This window comes from Oncorhynchus gorbuscha, linkage group LG18 (assembly GCF_021184085.1).
Source record: "Oncorhynchus gorbuscha isolate QuinsamMale2020 ecotype Even-year linkage group LG18, OgorEven_v1.0, whole genome shotgun sequence".
NCBI lineage: Eukaryota > Metazoa > Chordata > Actinopteri > Salmoniformes > Salmonidae > Oncorhynchus > Oncorhynchus gorbuscha.
The window spans coordinates 63,981,165-64,009,000 of record NC_060190.1 but is presented as its reverse complement, the minus strand read 5'-3'; the positions used below and the strand labels follow the sequence as shown (position 1 = coordinate 64,009,000).

General features: G+C 42.9%; 1 protein-coding gene and 1 pseudogene across 1 annotated transcript in view; one reads left to right on the top strand and one right to left on the bottom strand.

The window, feature by feature from the left end:
* The window catches only part of LOC124004190 (band 4.1-like protein 1), a 178,807-nt gene extending 163,986 nt beyond the window's left edge, over positions 1 to 14,821 (top strand). The window contains exons 21-26 of the mRNA XM_046312958.1: positions 383 to 463; positions 1,836 to 1,905; positions 2,554 to 2,699; positions 6,559 to 6,639; positions 9,883 to 9,999; positions 11,373 to 14,821. Coding sequence (XP_046168914.1) covers positions 383 to 463; positions 1,836 to 1,905; positions 2,554 to 2,699; positions 6,559 to 6,639; positions 9,883 to 9,999; positions 11,373 to 11,378 — 501 coding nt within the window. The 3' untranslated portion in view covers positions 11,379 to 14,821. The remainder of the gene's footprint in view (positions 1 to 382; positions 464 to 1,835; positions 1,906 to 2,553; positions 2,700 to 6,558; positions 6,640 to 9,882; positions 10,000 to 11,372) is intronic.
* A 416-nt stretch (positions 14,822 to 15,237) lies between these two features.
* The window catches only part of LOC124004110, a 253,618-nt pseudogene continuing 241,019 nt past the window's right edge, over positions 15,238 to 27,836 (bottom strand).

The window sequence follows — 27,836 nt, the reverse complement described above, 5'->3', positions numbered from 1 at the left end:
TAATTAGTGCCTCTCTGGTGTGCCATTCATCTAATGATGAGGATGAGCTGTGTCAGTGATCTGGAGAGGGTGCCTTTGAAGTGGAAACTCAAGTCAACATTTTTACTTCTCAGTGAAAGACATGCTAAGCATGGAAATAGAATGTCTAGAATAGGTGGATAGTCTAATAGATAACAGATGGATATTTATATGGTGTGGAGCCTCTTGGGCAGATGTGTTCTTGATTTGTAGTAAGCCACGACACGTGTGTGTGTGTGTGTGTGTGTGTGTGTGTGTGTGTGTGTGTGTGTGTGTGTGTGTGTGTGTGTGTGTGTGTGTGTGTGTGTGTGTGTGTGTGTGTGTGTGTGTGTGTGTGTGTGTGTGTGTGTGTGTGTGTGTGCAGCAAATGGAGACTGACATCAACTGTAATGACACTAAGGTCTCCAGCAGCACTGACGTGGCTCAGCCACCAGAGGGAGTCCTGGTATGTGTCAGTCTCTCTTGACAACAGCTGAAAGGCTGAAGGCTATGCTATGCTTGCTCTGGCTGCAGTCTGATTTTCTGCTGTACATTCTCACCCCTTCTCTCTGAAACGCACACTCATTAACTCCCTGATGGATTTGACTGGAGCTGGACTGGTGTAATTATTGTGGTCATGGGGGATAAGGGTATAGAGAATCGCTCTAATCTGCCATTGCAGGTTTTGCATGTGCAAATAATGGGCTGCAAGTTTAGAGAGTATATTTAACCAGATTGTGGCCGGATTGTTTCGTTTTCTGCCTTGATATGATATTACCTCAAAATATTTGCATGCACATCCTTTTAAAATAAGCTTGTTAAAATGAAGACTTCTCCCATGTTCTCAACTATGCAGAGCCCTTTAGTTTATATCAGACTGATACCCTATAATTGGCTTGTGTTGTCTATGATACTTAAAGGGGCAATCTGCAGTTGCGACATTCATTTTTGGACTTATAAATTAATGATATGTACCCATTGATTCTTGAAGAATGTAATTTATAAATGCCTCATGAGCTTAGTTCAACTGTCATACCCCACCAGAACCCCAAATATAAGCTTGTTTTACTCCAATGTTGGTAAATAAAGTAAATATAAACAAACACTATATAGCCTGACGTCAACTGTAATGACACTAAGGTCTCCAGCAGCACTGACGTGGCTCAGAACATGGTTAAAACGATCATGTTCATATCATGCATCCAATGCTCTGTCTATGGATTTGAGAGTGGTTACATTTCTCCAGCTCCATCCATCAGCTTTTTCCTAAACAGAACCAAGGCAGAACACTTTGGTATTGTTCAGCTGCTGATTGCCACTTTAATATTTCAATTAACTCCAATTTGTATCACAGTGCCAGCAAACATGCTGTTTTGATAATGGCAGGAGGATCTGTTGAGTTGAACCTCACTAGTTGGTACATAACCATGTTGATACCATACTTCTGTAGGGCGGCAGGTAGCCTATCGGTTAAGAACGTTGGGCCAGTAACCGAATTCCCGAGCCAACGAGGTCAGAAATCTGTCGTTGTGCCCTTGAGCAAGGCACATAAATCTAATTGCTCCTGTAAATCGCTCTGTATAAGAGCATCTGCTAAATTACTCAAATTGAAAATGTAAGTGGTTATGCTACACTTTTGCTTGGCTGCCTATTGGTTTATAACTTGCTTATAGGTTCATCCTAATACCTTGCTTCTGATTCCCTACGGTCAGGTTGAGGACTGTATGTCCCCATATGGACACATTGCTCTTCTACCTGATCAGTTTAATCTGCATGAACATGATGACTTCATCCCTTCATCCATGTGACATTTCCTCTCCTCCCTCTCTTCTTCCCAGAACCAGAACCAGGGAGTTGGCAGTAGGAAGGAGGCTCCTCTCCCTAGTAAAGAAAATTGCTCCCCTGTAAGTACCTAGATCACCTCACCATCCATCCCCTCCCCTCACTCAATACACTGACTATTACTGTCCTACAGTATGGCAGAGCACAGCATGGCCCCAATGTAGCTATTGATTTATTGAGCGAGAGGTGGGAAAAGATGCAGTTGTATTTTGGCTGGACTAGAACCAGCAACATAGTTTTTGTGTGTCTGTGTCTGTTCCTGAATTAAATTGGGAATTCAGATGTGGGGAGCCCTATTTAGAGGGGTAAGGGTTTATCCAGGGTTGAACATAAAGCTAGGGTTAGATTATACCAAGATGTGTATGTTTAGTGTTATATCTGGTCTATGCCATGTCCCTCACTGTATTGCAGTGTATTTTGTTGTACGCGAAGCAAATATCTGTGTAAATCAGACATGAAAGAAATATTGAATATAATCTAAGATTAGAGTTATGAATAGGGTTAGGGTTGAGCTAGGTTGTAGACATGAAGCTAGGGTTAGGCCGGGTTAGGGTAATGGTTACTCCTGTAAGTACAATTTATTACCTTTTTAAGGTTAGTGTTTGGGGTTTGTACTCTTATCCTTTCTATTCTACTCCTCTTTGGACCAGTAAGATGACGGAGCTCAGCCCAGGGTAACTCTGTAACTCTGTCCCCCAAAAATGTGTGTCTCAGTGTTTGAAGCAGCTGTGCTTATAATGAAAGTGACCCTTCTTCCTCCTAATGACAATGCTGCAGGTGAAGGCAGGCACCCTGGGGAGAGAGGCTGTAGAGTCCCCCTGAATGTCACCACTGACAACATCACAACTCAAGTTACCAAGGTAACCCCTCCTGTCTCATTTCCGCCCTTTAAAAATATAAATAATTGACACTACTGAATATGTAACTTCATAAAAAAACAAAAAACATTTTACCCCCTTTTCTCCCCAATTTCGTTGTATTCAGTTGTTAGTTGTTACTATCTTGTCTCATCGCTGCAACTCCCGTATGGGACCTTGGGATGTAGAAATGTGAGTTATAGATCTATCATTCTACAGTTGAAGTCAGATTTTTTTTTTGATTCATTAAAACTAGTTTTTCAACCACTCCACAAATTTTCCGCATTGACTGACCTTCATGTCTTAACGTAATGACGGACTGTCGTTTCTCTTAGCTGATTTGAGCTGTTCTTGCCATAATTTAAAAAATAATTTATATGTATTTTTATTTCACCTTTATTTAACCAGGTAGGCTAGTTGAGAACAAGTTCTCATTTACAACTGCGACCTGGCCAAGATAAAGCATAGCAGTGTGAACAGACAACAACACAGAGTTACACATGGAGTAAACAATAAACAAGTCAATAACACAGTAAAAAAAAAAATAGAAAAGAGGAGTCTATATACATTGTGTGCAAAAGGCATGAGGAGGTAGGCAAATAATTACAATTTAGCAGATTAACACTGGAGTGATAAATGATCAGATGATCATGTGCAGGTAGAGATACTGGTGTGCAAGAGAGCAGAAGAGTAAATAAATAAAAACAGTATGGGGATGAGGTAGGTAAATGCCAGGTAAACGTTTCTGTCGATATTACCTGCTAATTTGCTAGGTGGGCTATTTACAGATGGACTATGTACAGCTGCAGCGATCGGTTAGCTGCTCAGATAGCAGATGTTTAAAGTTGGTGAGGGAGATAAAAGTCTCCAACTTCAATGATTTTTGCAATTCGTTCCAGTCACAGGCAGCAGAGAACTGGCAGGAAAGGCAGCCAAATGAGGTGTTGGCTTTAGGGATGATCAGTGAGATACACCTGCTGGAGCGTGTGTCCTCTGAGAGCCAGGTGATGGTGTTGCCATCATGACCAGTGAACTGAGATAAGGTGGAGCTTTATCTAGCATGGACTTGTAGATGACCTGGAGCCAGTGGGTCTGGGTAAACAATAAACAAGTCAATAACACAGTAAAAAAAAGAAATAAAAAAAGAAAAGAGGAGTCTAATATGTGCAAAAGGCGTGGGCCAGCCAACTGGAGCATATAGGTTGCAGTGGTAGGTGGTATAAGGTGCTTTAGTAACAAAACGGATGGCACTGTGATTAACTGCATGCAGTTTGCTGAGTAGAGTATTGCAAGCTATTTTGTAGATGACATCGCCGAGGATCGGTAGGACAGTCAGTTTTACTGAGTAGAGTATTGCAAGCTATTTTGTAGATGACATCGCCGAAGATCGGTAGGACAGTCAGTTTTACTAGGGTAAGTTTGGCGGCGTGAGTGAAGGAGGCTTTGTTGCGAAATAGAAAGCTGATTCTAGATTTGATTTTGGATTGGAGATGTTTGATATGAGTCTGGAAGGAGAGTTTACAGTCTAGCCAGACATCTAGGTACTTATAGATGTAGGAACTATCCAGGGTGGTGATGCTAGTTGGGCGTGCGGGTGCAGGCATTTGGTTTTACTAGCGTTTAAGAGCAGTTGGAGGCCAAGGAAGGAGTGTTGTATGGCATTGAAGCTCGTTTGGAGGTTAGATAGCACAGTGTCCTAGGAAGGGCCAGAAGTATACAGAATCGTGTCGTCTGCGTAGAGGTGGATCAGGGAATCGCCCGCAGCAAGAGCAGAATCATTGATATATACAGAGAAAAGAGTCGGCCCGAGAATTGAACCCTGTGGCACCCCATAGAGACTGCCAGAGGACCGGACAACATGCCCTCCGATTTGACACACTGAACTCTGTCTGCAAGGTAGTTGGTGAACCAGGCAAGGCAGTCATTAGAAAAACCGAGGCTACTGAGTCTGCCGATAAGAATATGGTGATTGACAGAGTCGAAAGCCTTGGCCAGGTCGATGAAGATGGCTGCACAGTACTGTCTTTTATCGATGGCGGTTAGATATCGTTTAGTACAGCGGAGAAGGTACGGTGGGATTTGAGATGGTCAGTGATCTGTTTGTTGACTTGGCTTTCGAAGACCTTAGATAGGCAGGGCAGGATGGATATAGGTCTGTAACAGTTTGGGTCCAGGGTGTCTCCCCCTTTGAAGAGGGGGATGACAGCGGCAGCTTTCCAGTCCAACTTACTTGTACGGGTCCAGGTTTTGCAGCTCTTTCAGAACATCTGCTATCTGGATTTGGGTAAAGGAGAAGCTGGGGAGGCTTGGGCGAGTTGCTGCGCGCGGAGGGGGGGGGGGTGGAGCTGTTGGAGTAGCCAGGAGGAAGGCATGGCCAGCCGTTGAGAAATGCTTGTTGAAGTTTTCCATCATCATGGATTTATCGGTGGTGACCGTGTTACCTAGCCTCAGTGCAGTGGGCAGCTGGGAGGAGGTGCTCTTGTTCTCCAGGGACTTTACAGTGTCCCAGAACTTTTTGGAGTTAGAGCTACAGGATGCAAATTTCTACTTGAAAAAGCTGGCCTTTGCTTTCCTGACTTCCCTGAACAGTTGCATATAGCGGGGACTATTCGATGCTATTGCAGTCCACCACAGAATGTTTTTGTGCTGGTCGAGGGCAGTCAGGTCTGGAGTGAACCAGGGGCTAAATCTGTTCTTAGTTCTCCATTTTTTGAACGGAGCATGCTTATCTAAGATGGTGAGAAAGTTACTTTTAAAGAATGACCAGGCATCCTCAACTGACGGGATGAGGTCAATATCCTTCCAGGATACCCGGGCCAGGTCGATTAGAAAGGCCTGCCCGCAGAAGTGTTTGACAGTGATTAGGGGTGGTCGTTTGACTGTGGACCCATAACGGATACAGGCAATGAGGCAGTGATTGCTGAGATCCTGATTGAAGACAGCAGAGGTGTATTTGGAGGGCAAGTTGGTCAGGAAACGTCTATGAGGGTGCCCTTGTTTACAGATTTAGGGTTGTACCTGGTGGGTTCCTTGATGATTTGTGTTAGATTGAGGGCATCTAGCTTAGATTGTAGGACTGCCAGGGTGTTAAGCATATTCCAGTTTAGGTCACCTAACAGAACAAACTCTGAAGCTAGACGGGGGGCGATCAATTCACAAATGGTGTCCAGAGCACAGCTGGGAGCTAAGGGGGGTGGGTAAGCAGGCGGCAACAGTGAGAGACTTAATTCTGGGGAGATTAATTTTTAAAATTAGAATTTGGACTTGGTCTTTTCCCAAATAGGGCTATCTTCTGTATACCACCCCTACCTTGTCACAACACAACTGATTGGCTGAAGCGCATTAAGAAGGAAAGAAATTTCACAAATGAACGTTTAACAAGGCACACCTGTTCATTGAAATGCATTCCAGGTGACTACCTCATGAAGCTGGTTGAGAGAATGCCAAGCATGTACAAAGCTCTCATCAAGGCAAAGTGTGGCTACTTTGAAGAATCTTAAATGTAAAACACATTTTGAGTTGTTTAACACTTTTTTTTGGTTACAACATGATTCCATATGTATTATTTCATGGTTTTGATGTCTTCACTATTATTCTACAATGTAGAAATTAGTAACTTTTGACTGGTACTGTGTGTCACAGTGGTTTAGACTGTACATTGATTCTCTGCACTACACTAGCATATTTTGTCACATAAACTGAAATTGAGCGAATTATTAGAGTTTTAGCAACCAATGGCAGAGTGATTTCAGCATAGTGCAACTTTAATAGTCTATACATTATTGAGCTATGACATTAGTTATCTGATCTGTATCTTGATCTGTAGCTGTTGTTGAATGGACATGTGTGTGTTGTGTTTCAGACAGTGAAAGGTGGCTACTCCGAGACCAGGATTGAAAAAAGGATCATCATCACAGGAGATGATGACGTGGACCAACATCAGGTGAGTCAAAATCAAATCAAATGTTATTTGTCACATGCGCCAAATACAACAGGTGTTTCACCTTACAGTGAAAGGCTTACTTACAAGCCCTTAACCAACAATGCAGTTTTAAAAAATCCTATAAAAAATAAGAATAAGAAATAAAATTAACAAATAATTTAGAGCAGCAGTAAAATAAAAATAGCGAGGCTATATACAGGGGGTACCAGTACAGAGTCAATGTGCGGGGGCACCGGTTAGTCAAGGTAATTGAGGTAGTATGTACATGTACAGTTGAAATCGGAAGTTTACATTCACCTTAGCCAAATACATTTAAACTCAGTTTTTCACAATTCCTTACATTTAATCCTAGTAAAAAATGCCCTGTCTTAGGTCAGGATCACCATTTTATTTTAAGAATGTGAAATGTCAGAATAATAGTAGAGATAATTATTTATTTAAGCTTTTATTTCTTTCATCACATTCCCAGTGGGTCAGAAGTTTACATACACTCAATTAGTATTCGGTAGCATTGCCAATAAATTGTTTAACTTGGGCCAAATGTTTCGGGTAGCCTTGACCAAAAAATGACGATCTTTGTCCCCATGTGAAGTTGCAAACCGTAGTCTGGCTTTTTTTATGGCAGTTTTGGAGCAGTGGTTTCTTCCTTGCTTCCTCCTTGCCTTTCAGGTTATGTCGTTATAGGACTCGTTTTACTGTGGATATAGATACTTTTGTACCTGTTTCCTCCTGCATCTTCACAACGTCCTTTGCTGTTGTTCTGGGATTGATTTACACTTTTCGCAACAAAGTTTGTTCATCTCTAGGAGACAGAATGCGTCTCCTTCCTGAGCTGTATGACAGCTGCGTGGTCCCATGGTGTTTATACTTGCGTACTATTGTTTGTACAGATGAACGTGGTACCTTCAGGCGTTTGGAAATTGCTCCCAAGGATGAACCAGACTTGTGGAGGTCTACAGTGTTTTTTTCTGAGGTCTTGGCTGATTTCTTTTAATTTTCCCATGATTTCAAGCAAAGAGGCACTGAGTTTGAAGGTAGGCCTTGATATACATCCACAGGTACACCTCCAATTAACTCAAATGATGTCAATTTTCTGGAATTTTCCAAGCGTTTTAAAGGCACAGTCAACGTAGTATATGTAAACTTCTGACCCACTGGAATTGTGATACAGTGAATTATAAGTGAAATAATCTGTCTGTAAACAATTGTTGAAAAATTACTTGTGCAATTCACAAAGTAGATGTCCTAACCGACTTGCCAAAACTATAGTTTGTTAACAAGAAATTTGTGGAGTGGTTGAAAAACTAGTTTTAATGACTCCAACCTAAGTGTATGTAAAATTCCGACTTCAACTGTAAGTAGAATGATAGATCTATAACTCACATTTCTATGCAAATTTGGTTGCCCCAAAGGTTACATATTTGGGGGCCTCCCGGGTGGCGCAGTGGTCTAGGGCACAAAGTAGATGTCCTAACCGACTTGCCGAAACTATAGTTTGTTTTACAAGAAATTTGTGGAGTGGTTGAAAACAAGTTTTAATGACTCTAACCTAAGTGTATGTGAACTTCCTACTTCAACTGTAGGTAGAGTTATTAAAGTGACTATGAATAGATAATAACAAAGAGTAGCAGCAGCGTAAAGGTGTGTGGGGGGTCAATGCAAATAGTCTGATTAGATGTTCAGAAGACTTATGGCTTGGGGGTAGAAGCTGTTTAGAAGCCTCTTGGACCTACACTTGGTGTTCCGGTACTGCTTGCCATGCGGTAGTTGAAAGAACAGTCTATGACTTGGGTTGGCTGCAGTCTTTGATAATTTTTAGGGCCTTCCTCTAACACTGCCTGGTATAGAGGTCCTGGATGGCAGGAAACTTGGCCCCAGTGATGTAATGGGCCGTACGCACTACACACTGTAGTGCCTTGCGGTCGGAGGCCGAGTAATTGCCTTACCAGGCAGTGATGCAATCAGTCAGGATACTCTCGATGGTGCACCTTTTGAGGATCTGAGGACCCATGCCAAATCTTTTCAGTCTCCTGAGGGGAATAGGTTTTGTTGTGCACTCTTGTTTGAATTAGTTTGTTTTTGATGTGGACACCAAGGAACTTGAAGCTCACAACTTGCTCCACTACAGCCCCTTCGATGAGAATGGGGGCGTGCTCGGTCCTCCTTTTCCTGTAGTCCACAAATCGTTTAATTTGTCTTGATCACGTTGAGAGAGAGGTTGTTGTCCTGGCACCACACCTCCTCCCTATGATCAGGCCTATCACTGTTGTGTCATCTGCAAACTTAATGATGGTGTTGGAGTTGTGCCTGGCCGTGCAGTCATGAGTGAACAAGGAGTACAGGAGGGGACTGAGCACGCACCCCTGATGGGCCCCCGTGTTGAGGATCAGCGTGGAGGATGTATTGTTACCTACCCTTACCACCTGGGGGCTGCCCGTCAGGAAGTCCAGGATCCCGTTGCAGAGGGAGGTGTTTAGTCCCAGGGACTTTAGCTTAGTGATGAGCTTAGAGGGATGCTGATGTTGAATGCTGAGCTGTAGTCAGTGAATAGCATTCTCACTTAAGTGTTCCTTTTGTCCAGGTGTGAAAGGGCAGTGTGGAGTGCAATAGAGATTGCATCTTCTGTGGATCTGTTAGGCCAGTGTGCAAATTGGTGTGGGGCTAGGGTTTCTGGGATAATGGTGTTGATGTAAGCCATGACCAGCTTTTCAAAGCTCTTCATCGCTTTGAGTGCTATGGGTCAGTAGTCATTTATGCAGGTTACCTTAGTGTTCTTGGGCACAGGGACTATGTTGGTCTGCTTGAAACATGTTGGTTTTACAGACTCTGACAGGGAGAGGTTGAAAATGTCAGTGAAGACACTTGCCAGTTGGTCTGCTCATGTTCAGAGTACAGGTCCTGACAATCTGTCTGGCCTTGTGAATGTTGACCTGTTTAAAGGTCTTACTCCCATCGGCTGCGATCACACAGTCGTCCGGAACAGCTAATGCTCTCATGCATGTTTCAGTGTTACTTGCCTCGAAACGAGCATAGAAGTAATTTAGCTCATCTGGTTGGTCGTGTAACTGGGCAGCTCTTGGCTGTGCTTCCCTTTGTAGTCTGTAATAGTTTGCAAGCCATTACTGAGTGATAATACTGTTGTAATACATTGTAAGGAGTCTTTCATGACACTCAAATACACTAATATTGTTGATTGCAAATGAATATGGTCCATTAATGTGAACTGTGGCCTTTGTCACACAGGCCCTTGCGATGGCGATACAGGAGGCCAAGCAGCAACACCCTGACATGCTGGTGACAAAAGCAGTGGTTGTCAGGGAAACAGAGTCTCCCACTGAGGAGCAACATAGGACATCTGAGGTACGTACAGAGCTGCATGTAAACATCACTGTCATGACACCATAGTATATTGCCTCAATAAGTAGAGATAGTCATTTAGAGAGAGTGTGTTTGTGTCTGTACTGTGTGTGTGTGTTTGTGTCTGTACTGTGTGTGTGTGTTTGTGTATGTACTGTGTGTGTGTGTGTGTGTTTGTCTGTACTGTGTGCGTGTTTGTGTCTGTATTGTGTGTGTGTGTTTGTGTCTGTACTGTGTGTGTGTGTGTTTGTGTCTGTACTGTGTATGTTTGTGTGTGTTTGTGTGTGTGTGTGTGTTTCTGTACTGTGTGTGTGTCTGTACTGTGTCTGTGTGTTTGTGTGTGTGTGTGTGTGTGTGTGTGTGTGTGTGTGTGTGTGTGTGTGTGTGTGTGTGTGTGTGTGTGTGTGTGTGTGTGTGTGTGTGTGTGTGTGTGTGTGTGTGTGTGTGTGTGTGTGTGTGTGTGTGTGTGTGTGTGTGTGGGTGGGTGTTTGTGTTTGTGTCTGTACTGGGTGTGTGTGTGTTTGTGTCTGTACTGTGTGTGTGTGTGTGTGTGTGTCTGTTCTGTGTGTGTTTGTGTCTGTACTGTGTGTGTGTTTGCCTGGAAACCCTATGTTGAATTACATTAAATCAGCCAGAAATTAGCATTTGATTCAGCATTTGAAATTAGCATTTGAAAGTCCCCTCACAATCTCTACAAGCCAGAATCTTGAATAAAATATTTTAACTTACTTTACCGTTTGCCCTTGGGTTGATCCTTCTGGCGCTAGGAATGTGAGACAATATAATTACATCAACTTTTCAAAGTTGTTGTTAATAAGTAGAGATAGTAATAAGCAGAGATAGTGGTAATGTGTTCAGATTCCTATCGCCTGAAGCATGTGCAGGACCATGTAAACACGTGGACTAGCTAGGCAAGTATGCATGCATCTCCTGCACCCGGTTCAGGTGATTGAAATCTGAACGCACTTCCAGCACTTTGAAAAGTAGATGTAATTATACTTTCCTGTGGATACATTGTCTCTCATTCCTACCTTCAAAAGGACCAACCATACGGACAACCGGTAGAGTAAGTAGAATTCAATGCAATTCAACATCAGGCTTTGTGTGTGTGTGTGTGTGTGTGTGTGTGTGTGTGTGTGTGTGTGTGTGTGTGTGTGTGTGTGTGTGTGTGTGTGTGTGTGTGTGTGTGTGTGTGTGTGTGTGTGTGTGTGTGTGTGTGTGTGTGTGTGTGTGTGTGTGTGTGTGTGTGTGTGTGTGTGTGTGTTTTATAGGCTATTAGTTGGCTTTAGATATGTCATGTTATTAAAAACATCTTGTTTATCCCATTGGTTTCAGTCTGTTTCACAGGGCTGTCTGTTGCTTTCTCTCTGTTTCAGTCCTGATCGCTCAGTGGTTGCTGGGAGTGGGGACAGGAAATTACTTGATCCTCCCGTCATCTCCATGACCCCCCCACGGCAACGCCGCAAGAGGGCTACAGCAACCTGCCCACAATGTATACTACAATACAACAGACCGACCACGCTCCCAGAAACAAACCCTGTCTCCTCTACAACACAATATGCCTCTTCTCCTGTCCCTTTAACCAAAACCGACTGTGACGCAGCCTCTGACCCACGCTCAACCCCCCCAACCCCCAACCCCTCTTCCTCTGGGAAATTCCCTTTTCCCTGGGATTTTTAGAACATGACCGTTCACACAAATCTGAGAAATAGACTGCAGTGTTTATATCTCCCCAAGAGGTCTGACAGGAATTGGGCTAATATGTGTTGCCCCATGTTTAGCCATGGGATCTGTGAGAGATCAATATGGTGGTTCTGGTGTTCTACACCCCCAGACAGACTGTACATGTATGAACATAATGACATGTTAACGATTCATCACCCTTGATCAATGTAGTTCAATTAAATGATTAGTGATGAGGATGTAATCCATCTTGAGTTAAATCAGATCAACCGTCCCCCAGAACACATTGACTTACCTGTAACTACTGGTCATTTATTCGCCAGGAAGTCAATAATAGTCCAACCTTCAAAATTGCTCTCAGAAATGCTCACCATGGCGATGCATGCTCAGTGCTGACATCATGCATGTAGCATGGGGATCGGGAATGGAGTGTGAGGAGAGGGGGTTGGGGGAGGGCTGCTCTGCAGGGGCCTGTGGGATGGCTAGCCTTTAATGCTTGTTGTCACCAGTGTGACACATATATAAAACAGCTGTCTTACTAGCTTTTTAAACATTTGTAACAATAGAAGAATCCAATTTAAAGTCCAGTGTTTGCTTGTTTAAGAAATAAATCAAATAAATGTATCGATTAGCTTCTCATACTCACATGCATGGTTCTACATAGTTGAGGTAATGAACGATGCGATTACCGACCTGTCTAGGAACAGACGTCCACAGGAAGTGGTCAAGATGGCAGAACATTCAGACACATCTATATCTGAAAGATTCTGTGGAATATACTTCTGCAATGTCTAGACACTGCATGTCAACCAAAGCTGATGGGACTATACTGATAGGAGAGTCAACTGAAGGAATACGTGGACAGACACTTCTACAACATCAAGAGACTATGAGTTGGGACTCCGCTTAGCATTCAGGGTATACTAATTATATAGGCTCTGACTGTCGTTCTCTGGTTAACAACAAACAGAACCCCCCCCATTCTCCTCATCATGTTCTCCTTCCTTCGTCCTGCTGTTATCATTTCAGTCTAAAACGCTGGTCATGTAGGGCAAAAGTCAAATCACACCCTATTCACCATGTAGTGCACTACTTTAGACAAAATTAGTACACTCTACTGGGAAAAGGTTGTCATTTGAGACAAAGCCATAGTAGGACTCTTGAAGCAAAATGAGCGCTTTTCATTTAAAGTTTCTAATTATTTTATGAAATGTGAGGATATGTTTTAAAAAAGCTCTTACTTATTTATAAGAATGGTGGTGAATGTGTTTTTTTTCCTTCCCTAAAAAGTATGTGTGTGATTACTTTTTCTGTACCCTCACAGACAAAGCCTGAATTCTTAAAGTGACAAGTTTAAGCCCAAACTCCATCCTCTTGGATAGTTAGACAGGAGATGAACCAGAACAGTTGGAACCTCTTTTATGTTACAGAACAGCAAGCAATGCCTCCATAACCCTGCCTGGCTTAACCTTGTATACACTTAGAAAAAAGGGTTATTCGGCTGTCCCCATAGGAACACCCTTTTTGGTTCCAGGTTCCATCCTTTTTGGTTCCTCTTTTGAAAGGGTTCTACATGGAACCAAAAGTGTTCTTACCTGAAACCAAAAAGGGTTCTTCAAAGGGTTCTTTTATGGGGACAGCCGAAAAAACACTTTTAGGTCCTAGATGGCATCATTTTTTCTAAGCGTGTACATGTTCATAAATACTCTCTGCATAATATCCTCTTAAGCTATGCTGAACTGCTGAATATACACCAACCAGTCAGTCAGTTTGAGAAAAAAAAACCCCGATGCTGGAACAAACTGTTGAATTGACATACTATGCATTGTTCCCTGTGTGGACGAACTATGAAACATAACTGAGGATAACCAGATTCATTTTTGGAGCGTCGATCTGCGCTTATCATCTCCGATGTGATATTAATTAATTACAGCGGTCAATTTTTAACTGCTTGTGAGACTTGCAATAATTGTCTCTCTGTAGCCACCTGATGCTATTGTAATCCATTATCAGTCTACTTAAAGGAGAAAACTGTGAACTGTCTGCATATGAAAAGTATTACCAAAATGTTCCAAGATGGAGTTGAAACTAGAAGTTGAGCTCATCCACACGGAGTCTCCGTGGCCTTGTCACCGTGCTTGTCAAAACGACTCCACTCTCACTACACCCTGAAGTAACAGAGGGGATCCCTTGGACGTTGTCTTACCTGCTGTAGAGTTGTCTTTGTGAAACAGACAGTCTCAACACGTCTTTTGTATATTTTATTTCATTTTATCTGGTCAAATGACACTGGATTGTTGTTTAGGCACTTGCTTGTGGTGATAGGCAGCGACGATATTGTTAGAAGTGTGTGGTGTCGCTATATTGGACACACACCTCTCAAAATGATGACTTGCTATATAGACAATAAGAAAGAAGTTGCCCTTGTAAAGCTGATGTGCTGTTTTTTAAGGGTGGGAGTCATATTGTATGCAAATGACCATAAATACTTCTATGTGTGCATATAATTACAAATATACCGGAAGAGTGGGATGAAGTTGTGCTGATTTCATAATAGAGGATTAACAAATGTTCTATGTCTAGACTGCAGACCACTTGTGCGGTCTTATACAGTGCAATGGTTATACTGATGATGGGTGCCTTACTGTTGGATTCACCGCCACTGGAAACCATGTAATTGATTATTTTGTCTACATGTGATCTACTGACATTTCAGCCATCCACTCTCCATGTGGTGAGGTCTCGCCTCTTCCGGAGCCCTGGATGACATCACCTTTACTGTCAAAGGTGTGGGCCGTTTGCAGTCTCTTTACCTGCTCATTAATGTCCCATATAAGGATTGGGCAATACTTATGATAAGCTATGATACTCGTTCAGTGGTAGGAATAATAAGAATTGGAACTAAAATCCATTGAAGAGCAGAAAGATTACAAACACAAGGCCTAATAGGACAGAACAACTATGATTGGCTGATTCCATAGACTCGCGTGAAGTACTATCCGTTCCACTCTTCCTCTTCCATCCTTCAATTCACCTCAACCTTTTGCTCTTCATTCCCCAAGTGTGTGGTGGTGTGTGTTTGCTGTATTTGCATTCAATTTAAATGGAAAACATACATCAATAAATGTCTCATTGCGATTCACATTGTCTCTGTAATTTCATGATGAAGACAAATACTGCAAGATGTGAAAACAGGTAAAGGTCTTGAGAATGTAAGCACAGTACATTTCATTTGTTTAGTATCCTGCATTGCCATCTTGTGGCTCTTAACGGAATTGGAATTGATAATAAGATTACAGTAGTATAACATTCCATTGAGTATAATCATCAATATCCTCAAATTAAGATATTAATTAAAATGGTTATTGCTCTACCTTATTACTGCCAAGTGCCAATTTATATTTTCTTCTCATTTTGAACATTTTGACTGTCACTGGATATCTCGAAATGAAGCATGCGGCACTCCCTAGTGGATTCATGGTGAATGACAAAATTATTAATACAGATTACAGTACATCGAATAAGCATAGAGAAATAAATCCATTGAATTTCACTCACTTCTATAAATCAATAAACTTTATTCAATAACAGAGTATAAACAAACAACAGCAAAAAAAACAGAACTTGACATGGAGTAAATGGATAGTTGTACTGGTAAATCCCAAAGGGTGTAGGCCTACAGGAGGACATACCTGTCTGAGACAGAAGCCCAGACATAGTGGGTTAACGGGTAGAGATGCACAAACCTGCTCTCTTTGCGTGGTATCAAGCCATTCAGTCAGTTAGCAGATGTACAGAAAATGGCAAACACATTCATGCTAAGCGACATTTAGCTACTGTATGAAACATTTGTGCTATTACATAAAAACCAAGTTAATCAGCTCTTTAGAAAGGTTTTCATTGTATACAAATGATCTGAAGTGTACAAAAAAGTATATTACACATTTCTCGATGCATGATTCCTGCCTAAACTTCCCTTTGAACGTACTACAAACTACCTGCACTTTTGACTTCTTCACTGGACTACAAGCTACGCAATGTACTGTACCAGTTTCAAACAGCATCAGAAGACTATGGGAAAGGAAAGGATCATCAGCAGCATTTGTCTTTTCGTAAGGATGCAGTCAGTGAACCCACTAAAATGTCCCAGGCTTCCCACGTTGCCCTTAAACCATACTGAACAGCACCATGCTGTTGAAACACACCACTCCTTCATATAGAATGACAAGAGCCAGGAGGTTTTCCTGGCGAGGCCACAGGGTCAGGAAAAAACCCTGGCCCTAACTATAATATATAACTAGGACAAGGAGGTTTTCCTGACGACATAACTTGGCCCTAAGAATGACCATAGGAATATACATTGGATGGTAATAACTCAAACCCCTACAACCTGTCTATTGATGCAGTGTGTAGCTACACATCACACAGCACCTGTATAACAGACTTCTAGGTTTCTAATAGTTATTGATATATATAAGTTTAAGGCTCTTTAAGGACCTGAGGGTTTTGAACATATGATGAGGCACACACAAGGCTAAGAATAGAATAGTTACAGAGTAGACACATGGTTAACTGAGAGGATGAATAGAATAGCTACAGAGTAGACACACGGTTAACTGAGAGGATGAATAGAATAGCTACAGAGTAGACACATGGTTAACTGAGAGGATGAATAGAATAGTTACAGAGTAGACACACGGTTAACTGAGAGGATGAATAGAATAGCTGCAGAGTAGACACACGGTTAACTGAGAGGATGAATAGAATAGCTACAGAGTAGACACACGGTTAACTGAGAGGATGAATAGAATAGCTGCAGAGTAGACACACGGTTAACTGAGAGGATGAATAGAATAGCTACAGAGTAGACATACGGCTTATCAGAGGATGAATAGAATAGCTACAGAGTAGACACACGGCTAAATGAGAGGATGAATAAAATAGCTACAGAGTAGACACATGGCTAACTGAGAGGATGAGATAGAATAGCTACAAAGTAGACACACGGCTAACTGAGAGGATGGATAGAATAGCTACAGAGTAGACACACAGCTAACTGAGAGGATGAATAGAATAGCTACAGAGTAGACACACAGCTAACTGAGAGGATGAATAGAATAGCTACAGAGTAGACACACGGCTAACTGAGAGGATGAATAGAATAGCTACAGAGTAGACACACGGCTAACTGAGAGAATGAGATAGAATAGCTACAGAGTAGACACACGGCTAACTGAGAGGATGAGATAGAATAGCTACAGAGTAGACACACGGCTAACTGAGAGGATGAGATAGAATAGCTACAGAGTAGACACACGGCTAACTGAGAGGATGAATAGAATAGCTACAGAGTAGACACACGGCTAACTGAGAGGATGAGATAGAATAGCTACAAAGTAGACACACGGCTAACTGAGAGGATGAGATAGAATAGCTACAAAGTAGACACACGGCTAACTGAGAGGATGAGATAGACAGCCATATGAGGGTCCAGTCACCAGTGCAATTAAATGGCCAAGGTTGAGGAACCTGTGGAAGATGGGACTTCAAAGCAGTGCGAGTGAATAAAGTCACTCTCATCCTTTAACATAATGTCAAATTTTTCCTCGGGCATCAGTGCAATGTTTTATGGAGTAATAAAAAAATAGTTAGCAATACACACATCATTTCAGTGTTAACAATTCATACGTTTCTAAGAAGACTGAACTATGGTCTTTGCTTGACATGAAACCACAGTTACAGGTTCATTTTTTTTTACCAGAAAATGCTCTTCACTTTAGACAACAAAAGTGCTCTTTCCAACAAACTGAAAACTTTAAAAATGTATCTGTAAGTAAGTATGGGCATACACTGAACTCCACTCAACCTTGCCTTTTCTAAAAAGCCCGGACTAATTATGAATTGGTTTCAAAATAAATCTATAAAAGCTAGACATATCATACAAAAGATGCATATAAGAGATTTTAATGAAAGCTGCTTTGGTAACAACAGAGTCAAGACATCGGTGGAGTTCCTGTTCTCGCCGGCCGGCAGGGTGTCGAAAGCGGGGCCCTTTCTCTCCTTCTCATCTCAATGACTTTGCTTTCTAACGCTGCTCGTCCTCCTGCCTCTAAAACCTAAATGAATGGATCTAGTTACACCAGACGGAGGGTGTTTGTGTTCCGTTCCATTGTTGAGTTGCCTCCACATCAGATGCAATGTTCACTGGGAGCGCTTTGTCATAACGATGTTCGCGCTGTGAAAGACAATGCTATTGTACTGAGGGCTGATAAAGTAGAGACCTTGGTCGCCGAGCCAATTGCATTGGGACCTGAAAAACATGAAAATAAATGGGCTTTGTTAGTCTGTCCGTTTACGCATAAAAAGACAAGCAGCCTAGTTGGCAATTCATTGTTGAAGGCTTTTTGTGCTATTACATGCTTTGGTGATCAAACCTTGGGCATATTTACATACATTTCTGAATACAAAAATGTATTTAGGCCAGGATTCAATCCGATCGCGCTTTGTCAGCTATCCACCTTTTAAAGGCAATGTTCCCACGATCATATTGAATCCTGCCTGACTGGATGTTGTGTGTGTACCAAATAGTCCCCACACTATCTGTTACTTTTGAAGGCTTAGGGACACAAAACATTCAGGTCCCTAGTCATGACAATAAACCAGTATTGGCAATAGCTCTAAGCAACACCATTGAGATCATTGAAGTGTGAGGGAGCAGTCCACTATTGACCGACCTGGTATTCTGGGGATGGTGATCTGTCTGCTACTGCTCCCCTCTCCTCCTTCCCCAAATGGTTTGATCTGGATGAAGTACTCCTCATTCATAGGCAGGGAGAGCTCCACCGTTGTTGTGTTGGTTTCCATGACACTAGGGCGGCTGTGTCGGTTACGCTTGTAGAGCACCTAGAGACGGACCACACAGGTAAAAGGTCACCGGGAGAAACCATGACAACAGGGACTATTTCTAATTAAATCATTGTAGTCAATGCTTCGGTTTCCACTAGATAGCACGAACACAAAGTCAAATTTGAAAGGTCACCTAGGAGAAACCATGGCAACGAGCACTATTCCTAACTAAATCAATCGAGCACTATTCCTAACTAAACTAAGTCAGGGCTTAGGTTTTCACTAGATAGCACAGCCAAAAAATTGAAATTGAAATCAGATAAATTGTAGAAGCAGGGTTTATGACTTTGTGGCTGTGTTAACCAGTGATGACAAAATGGTTCCTTACTTTGTAGCCAGTGACCTCTGACTCATTTTCCAGGGCCTTGACTTGCTCCCAGTTCAGGATTATCTTGGAATTCAATGTGTTCCACATCACTTTCACCGGGGGCTGGCTGGGCGCTGAGGGACACAGACACATGTAGATGAAGATCACATGATCTCCAATAAGTCAGTGGAAACAACCTCTCTAAGGCAGGGTTGATGCTTACGTGGTTTCTTGGTGGTGACATTGACAGTGACACTAGGAGGCCCAGCCCCGGCCGTGTTGTATGCTCTCACTGTGACGTAGTAAGTGTTGCTTCCTCTCACCCCTCGGATAATGGCTGACGTCTGGTTGCCTACCGTCCTCTGGACACTGGCTGCCTCCTCCTTCTCTCTCTTCTCCCAGTACCTCAACTGAGACCAGACAGACAGAGGATAACCAGGGACATTAATGCAGACACTAGTCTGACAGGACAACTGTAAACTGGAACTACAGTGAGTGGAGTAAATTGGTATAAAAACAGCATTTCATTGTATGGTGTCACCTCATACAATGTCGTCTTTCCATGGGTAAGGTGCTTTGGTTCTGGTCACTTAGCTCATGAAGTGAGAGAGTGTTTAAATTGCGTGGTCACAAAGAAATCACCATGTGTAAAATGTCCCAGCACTCAGAGTTGACTGATTTTCAGATTTTCTGTGACACCCGAATGTCCAGGCTGAAATAGCTGGCACGGTTGACAGGACAAATATAATTTGTCTTACCTCGCAGGAACAGTTTGCTCAGGCCCACTTCCTTGGTTACTTTAATTGGTCAACAATTCATAATTCCAGTACTTTATGCATCCCATGAATGAAAATAGGCAATTTGTTTATATACTGTAAAAGCATTTGAAAAGTGAGCTGACAAAGCCACAGTTTTTTTTTACCTACAATACTGTGTGGTTTCTAGGCTAAACAACCCCCATGTCTCCTGACGCATTGCATCACAAGACTGTTCGAATAATCAGTATAGTTAGCAACGACAGACAGACAGACAGACAGACAGACAGACAGACAGACAGACAGACAGACAGACAGACAGACAGACAGACAGACAGACAGACAGACAGACAGACAGACAGACAGACAGACAGACAGACAGACAGACAGACAGACAGACAGACAGACAGACAGACAGACAGACAGACAGACAGACAGACAAGGCTGGATGGACCATTACACATAACAAGCTATTAGATCTGAGATGCCCAATGTGCATGAGCTTTGCCCTACCACCTGCCAAGTGCTCTTTTTTTCCCATTTTGGTTGGTTGCACCTGTTGGTCTGCCCAGTACAGAGCTCGCACGTGCCCTGTTGTGTCTGTTTCCCAGTCTGCCCTGTTTGGAGATTGCACGCACTCGGTAAGCAAATATGAATGGCTTGAGAAGCGGTCACCGGTCGAGTGTGTGTAGAAAGTTATAACAGTACTGCCACAGCAGCGGCAGCATAAGATTTGATTAACACTTGATAACACTTGATTTACATCATCATCAATATTCGGTCAGGTTGGTTGATACGCGCAGCAGACAGAGGCAGAAAGACAGAGAGGAACGGCTGCATCTACGACCCTCTGACCCAACTCCATCTCTTCTTCAATCAGGAGTTGCACGTGTGTCAGGGCAGCAGCAACACTGGTAGTGTCGACCAGGGCTCTCCAACCCTGTTCCTGGAGAGCTATCGTCCTGTAGGCTTTAGCTCCACCTCTAATTTAGTCCACCTGATTCTAATAATTACAGTAGCTAGTTGATAAGCTGAATAAGGTTCATTACAACTGGGGTTGAATTGAAAACCTTACAGTAAAGTAACTCTCCAGGAACAGGGTTGAAGAGCCCTGGTTTAGACTAGCTAACCACCATATATAAAATATACACACAAGCCACTAGCCAGCTAGCCATATATCATGAGTTAGACGATTATTTAAATTATGAGTTAAATAAAAGCATTGAAGATAAATCACAGTCAACAAAACAATTATCATCAACAATTAGCTGATAGCCCACCATCTTTTCCCCATGTCAGTCATGTCTTTAGGAGGCACTGTAACTTTCTAATGAAAGTAGCTTCTTTTTTCAAGTCGGTGGGGAGGGGTGGCACCCTTTATTTATGCACCTGCCCCTGAAAGTTCTGTGCACAGCCCTGCAAACACACACACACACACACACACACACACACACACACACACACACACACACACACACACACACACACACACACACACACACACACACACACACACACACACACACACACACACACACACACACACACACACACACACACACACACACACACACACACACACACAGGTAGAGAGAAACAGGAAAGAACTTGACTTACCTCATAGCCTAGAACTCTTCTCTTACTGGTGTTCCAAGGCAGGGCTTTCCATGAAACCTCAATCTCAGACGCAGACAGACTCTTGGCACGGATCCTGGTGGGCGCTCTGCCAGGCTCTGGGTTAATGATAAACATACTTTTAATTAGTTTTAAAGTATTTCAGGCTTTGAAGACCCTTAAAGTGGGTCCATCTCTTTCATCAGCGGTACAGAGAGAGAACCAGAACCAGCAGCAACAGTAGGAACCAACCATCTGCAGATGTAGATAGAAGTGCAGCGGTGTTAAAAGATAACTGTAATGACCGGGAATAAACAATCCAGAGACGCCTCTCCATTGGCCTTTAAACACACTGCTGCCCCTCTGCGTCTCAGACGGACATGACATTATTCTTTACCAACCTTCCTCTGCAGAGTAGATGGTGATGACGGGTCCGAAAGGGCCTTCCCCCTCGTTGTTGTACACTCCAACCTTCACTTGGAAGGGGGAGAAGGGCTGGATGCTCTCGTTCTTAAAGACATATTTGGAGGCTTCTGATGAGGGCACGGCAGCCTGCATCCAGCCTGTGGCTCCGGACGGTCTGAAGGCCAGCACATAGCCAAACCCTCCTCCGTTCTGCAGCTCCTCAGGAACAGGCTGCAAGAAAACACACACACACACATTGAAGCTGGTGCACAAGTAGTGAACACACACAGCCGTCCATAATAACGCGCCCTCAGCATGACAGCTTGTTAAGACATATTTCATATATTTCTGGGGACTGACTTTTATTGTTTAAGTCAACACTCCTCTAAAGATGGTTATATACATTTTATTTTACAACGCTTGGGAAAAGAAAGACATTGACTGAGAGTCATATCTATTGTGTAGTATGTAGAACTGTGTTAGAACTTTGTTAATGTCGAAGTTAGACTTGATTTTAACTCTCAAATTGAAACCAGCATTCAATAGCCATTCAGCAAAACTTTCACAACAGTGGATGATTTTCAAGCAGCTGGAATAAATATGAGTCTTCAAAACGGGACTGATTAAGAAGGAAGCTTCATATAAAAAAAGATAAGTAAAACAAAATCTTTGAAAAGTTGCTTGTGACTTTGTGAAGAACCATTCTGTTTAATTATATTATTAAAACCTCAAAGGCATTTTTCTCTCCCTAGGGTGACAGCAGCAGTTATTGCTTCTCTGTTCTTAAAAATGAAATGCCATACTTTAAGCCTGCCTGCTGTTATTAATGCAACAACGGCCCGATTCCTTAGAGAATCATGACGTCTGGCTTCCCCTCCAAGTGTGAGGGAGTACAGAAGCAGGCAGCTTGCTTACCTCCCAAGTGATGACTAATTCTGAGCGACTGCCTCCACCTCCACTCACATTAGCTGGTGGGACCTTCGGAGCTGGGGAAACAGAGGGTCATTTTTATCCTGCTCAAGTCAGTTGACACCAGCCATCAATGATAACATGATAATAACACATTCGGATAAGATTTTTTTTACATTGAAATAGCTTTCCACCATACCAGACCAACTAAATGGCAAGTAGACTCACATAAGAAACACAGAAAACAAACATGCAGAATTGAAGGGATCCATGAAAACAGTACATACATGTCTCCTTTGTCCTTGCTTGTTTGGATGGTTTGCTGGGCTCCCCGGTCCCAATGGCGTTGCTTGCCAGGACTCTGAACTCATATTCCACCCAGGGGCTCAGGTCTATTACTGTAGCTGTCAGACTGCGGCCCCCCACCACCTCAGGAACTGGCACAAAACAAAACAGCCCCCTCCCCTCAGAATGAAGCAGGTAGCAGGAAAGTGTCCTCTAGGCTGACAGGCCCACTGAGCACACTCCACAGGTGCAGGGGACTAATCAGTCAGAAGGACACATGTTGTACTCACACGCACACACACACACACACACACACGCACATCTCAAGGGTGGAGTTCACTTGGTTTCCCTGTTTGCTCATACTTAGAGCTCTGTTTATCTGGATCATAAAGGCAACTTCCCAAACTAACAGGCTTCTGCACAAAATAATTAGAACAGTACCAACCATGTAACTTTATTTAACTAGGCAAGTCAGCTAAGATCAAATTCTTATTTACAATGAGGACCTATCGGGGAACAGTGGCTGCCTTGTTCAGGGGCAGAATGACAGATTTTTACGTTCTCAGCTCAGGGATTCGATCCAGCAATCTTTCGTTTCCTTCCCAAAGCTCTAACCACTAGGCTACCTGTCTCCCCCCTCTAACCACTAGGCTACCTGCCTTTAACCACTAGGCTACCTTCCATCCCCCTCTAACCACTAGGCTACCTGTCTCCCCCCTCTAACCACTAGGCTACCTGCCTTTAACCACTAGGCTACCTTCGACCCCCTCTAACCACAAGGCTACATGCCACCCCCTCTAACCACTAGGCTACCTGCCTCCCCCTCTAACCACTAGGCTACTTGTCTCCCCCTCTAACCACTAGGCTACCTGCCTACCCCCTCTAGCTACTAGGCTAACTGCCACCCCCTCTAACCACTAGGTTACCTGCCGCCCCCTCTAACCACTAGGCTACCTGCCTCTAACCATTAGGCTACCTGCCGCCCCCTCTAAACCCTAGGCTACCTGCCTCTAACCATTAGGCTACCTGCCGCCCCCTCTAACCCCTAGGTTACCTGCCTCTAACCATTAGGCTCCCTGCCGCCCCCCTCTAACCCCTAGGTTACCTGCCTCTAAACATTAGGCTCCCTGCCGCCCCCCTCTAACCACTAGCCTACCTGCCGCCCCAGCACCATGCATGCCTACACCCTGTTGTATTGTAGATTATATAGTAGAACTGGGTGATATGGACCTACACCCTGTTCTATTGTAGATGATATAGTAGAACTGGGTGATATGGACCTACACCCTGTTCTATTGTAGATGATATAGTAGAACTGGGTGATATGGACCTACACCCTGTTCTATTGTAGATGATATAGTAGAACTGGGTGATATGGACCAATATTGCTATAAATTACCTGAATTGAAGTAATAATGATAAATAGAATGATAAGTGCACCACAGTTTTTTTTAAATGATCCTTTAAACTCCTACTATTATTGTAGCCATCAATTGTCCCATTAAATATCACCCATTAGCAAACTTATTTCATTTCAACTTCACATTTCTCTAGTATAGGCTACTTATTGTAATGAACGATATCAGCAAAATGCCTGCGATGAGTGATCGGTATGGATCTTTTTTTTGTTTATCGTCCCAGCTCTACGATATAGAATCCGGCATCCAAACTTTTGTATGGGGCACTTTTCTATGCTGTCAAATAGCTCCCTTCACTGTAAGTCAGAAATTTATCCACGTTTCAAAAAACCCTGCAGTCAAGTAAAACTGCAGTCAACCCGGTCACTGAACAATCGAGTGCCATTTTGCATCAAAGTAAAATCACTCACAGGCCTATATATATTCTCACAGGGGAGAAGAGAAAATGGAGATCAGACCCCTATATAACACTTTGATGAGGCAATGGCTGGTTGGAGAGCCTACCTGTGGTGACAGCCTGCCAGCCCAGGGAGAAGGGTGTCCTGGCCTGGATAGTGTATGTGGTAATTGGACTGTGATTATCAGGCCCCGGTCTCCAGGAGAGAGAGGCTGTGGTGTCACTGATTTCTTCTACATGGATGCTGGTAGGTGGGCCTGGGGGACCTGCAGATATGGGGCACAGCCAGGCAGGGAGCCAGAGAGAGGGGGGTGGTCAGAGAGAGGGGTGGGGGAATAGAGAGGGAGGGAGAGACAGTGAGGAAAGGGAAAAAGAGAGGCAGAGAGAGAGTGTGTGTGAGAGCGAGAGAGATATCGAGAGAGAGCGACCAAGAGCGAGAGAGAGCGCAAGAGAGAGAAGAGAGCGCAAGAGAGAGAAAGAGCGAGAGAGAGAGCAAGAGAGAGCGAGAGAGACAGAGCGGATTGTGATAAAGGCAGAGCAGGGAACAGTGGTGTCCTGATCACTGTCCACCTTCAGCAGTGGGAGTACAGCTGGCAAAATCAGTTTGGTGAGCAAACCGCAGGGAGCCTTTGTATCTCATTAAATTCAATGATATTTTCTCAACCTAAAGAGAGAGAGACACATCTCAATCTGACCATCTTTTCAACTGATCAGAGTACAATGCCTTCACATCACAATTAGAGGCATAAACAGAGAGTAAAGAAGAGAATAAACACATACTGCTTTATGTTTCACCAGAGGATTTTAGCTCCACGGATACATTGTTAGTCTGTATTAGTGATTTAAATACTTGGATGGCTCACAACTTCATCCAGCTAAATCAAGACAAGACCGAGGTACTTATTGTGGGAGTCAAAGCACAGAGAGAGCATCTAGCCGCACATTTTAATTCAGGGGCAATGAACATTGCTAAGGTGCGGCCGTTTCTCTCTCAGGCTGATACAGCGAGACTCATCTATGCTTTTATTACAAGCAGGCTTGACTACTGTAATGCTCTCCTGTCTGGTCATGAAATTGCATTTTCTATTGCTATGACCTTCAATTATCTTTCAAGGACAAGAGGATGGCTTTTCACTGACTTTCCAACATAGAATGGCTTCTGTGAGGTTTACAAGGTTTTTCCCAACAACAAGGTTTTTCAACCCATCTTGAATGTGTGACAGTGTTAACATTTGCTTGATACTTTATCATACTAAACAAGCATTTATAACATAATTAGTAAATACCAATCATTGATAGCATAAATAAAAGTATCTTTCATGAAATATTGCTTGTCCTGTATAGACACCTCGGACCACCAGGTCTGCTGCGATGGAGATACTGTCCACCTTGGTCTGCACTGCACAGGTGTACTTCCCTGCGTGTCTCAGCTGGATGTTCCGAATCATGATGTCCCCAGCAGAATGCTGCTAACATGCAACACAAACATGAACAAATAGGCACACAAAGGCACACACACACACACGGAGACACACACACACACACACACACACACACACACACACACACACACACACACACACACACACACACACACACACACACACACACACACACACACACACACACACACACACACACACACACACACACACACACACACACACACACACACACACACAATGATTAATATACTGTAGTAACATTTTAATATATGTAATTCAAATACATGAAATATGCGGATTTGACAACAATATGTGAGCAGAAAAAAATATTTGAAAAACCTATTCAGGGTCTTCGTATGCTTATTATTGTATTATAATTCTAGGGTTTAAACTATTATGTTTTTACAGGTTCTAAAAGGGTGATGGGCATTCCTATAATTGTGAGACAGGCAGAATACTTACATTTAATCATAATAATTACACAAATGTATTCATACAAATGTGCTGATTTTAGCTGTAGAAGAGTGGCCTCATTATTTCAATGTTCAAGCAAAGCTTAATAGTCTCAAGTTCTCAAGTTCTTTTCATTTTGTTTCTAATCCCACTATCATTTAATCAGCCCACCACTGAGTGGAGTCAGGACCAGTGTTAAATTGGATGTGGCAAGAGCTGCTGTATCATCACAGGGATCCATGACGTTTCAATGAAACAGCGTACAAATGTATTTAACTCCAGAGATAGTGTCATTTATCGTGGTGTCATTTATCATGGCAAAAGGAAAACGCAATTTAGATTGTAAAATATAATAAAAAAACATGACAACCTGACCATATACTGTACATGTCTCCACTAATCACTTCTGGAACAATGTTAATCATCACTCTTCTTCAGGCAGGGGAGCTAAACAAGGCTATTTGAAGGGTTTTGTTGTTACCGTAAAATGTAAATGAAAGAAGGGAAGAGTTTTGAGCCTGGTAGGCTTTTAGGGAGGGGTGGGGAATATGTAATGTATATGTCATTTCAAAATAAACTACGTGCAGCACATTTTCAGCCCATTAATACACATGATCCAAACATTCTCTGCACTGCAGATACCCTTCTCTTCATTGACCTCACTTATACTAAAGGAAGGGAAATAGTATCAATGTTCCAATGTATCACCAGCTTCACCCTTTGACCTTTCTCAGTGACATTTCTGAAGGGGGTTGAAAAATCTCTCTCTTTAATTACAATTATTTCCTTTTTTTCATGGGAGAGCAGTGGCATAAATAAAATATAAGCAATCTCCAACACAGTGTAGTAAAGATGTGTGTTTCTTCCTATTCATTATGCATTGCAGTGCTCCTGACAAGCATGGTGTAAAAGCGTGGTACTCGGCACCATTTCTCAGACATGACACTTTGATTATAAATGGGAGCCTTGATGGCCCCGCAGGATCTTAGAACCGGGAGGGAATATTCAGAGGCTTATGCACTTACACCGCCCACTTTTTCAAAGTATCCGCCGTGGTTGCCAAAGTGGATCAGCTGCTCGTTGAAGAACCAGGTGAACATGAGCTTCAGAGACGGGTCATGAGTCACCTGACACGGCAGCACGATGCTCTCTCCTACAGTCACGTCCAGTGTGGACGGTGCCGTTGTGATAATGGTCGGCTCTGGAAAACAGCACACACACTACAGTTAGTGTGAATGAAAGAAATACAACAAGCATTACATG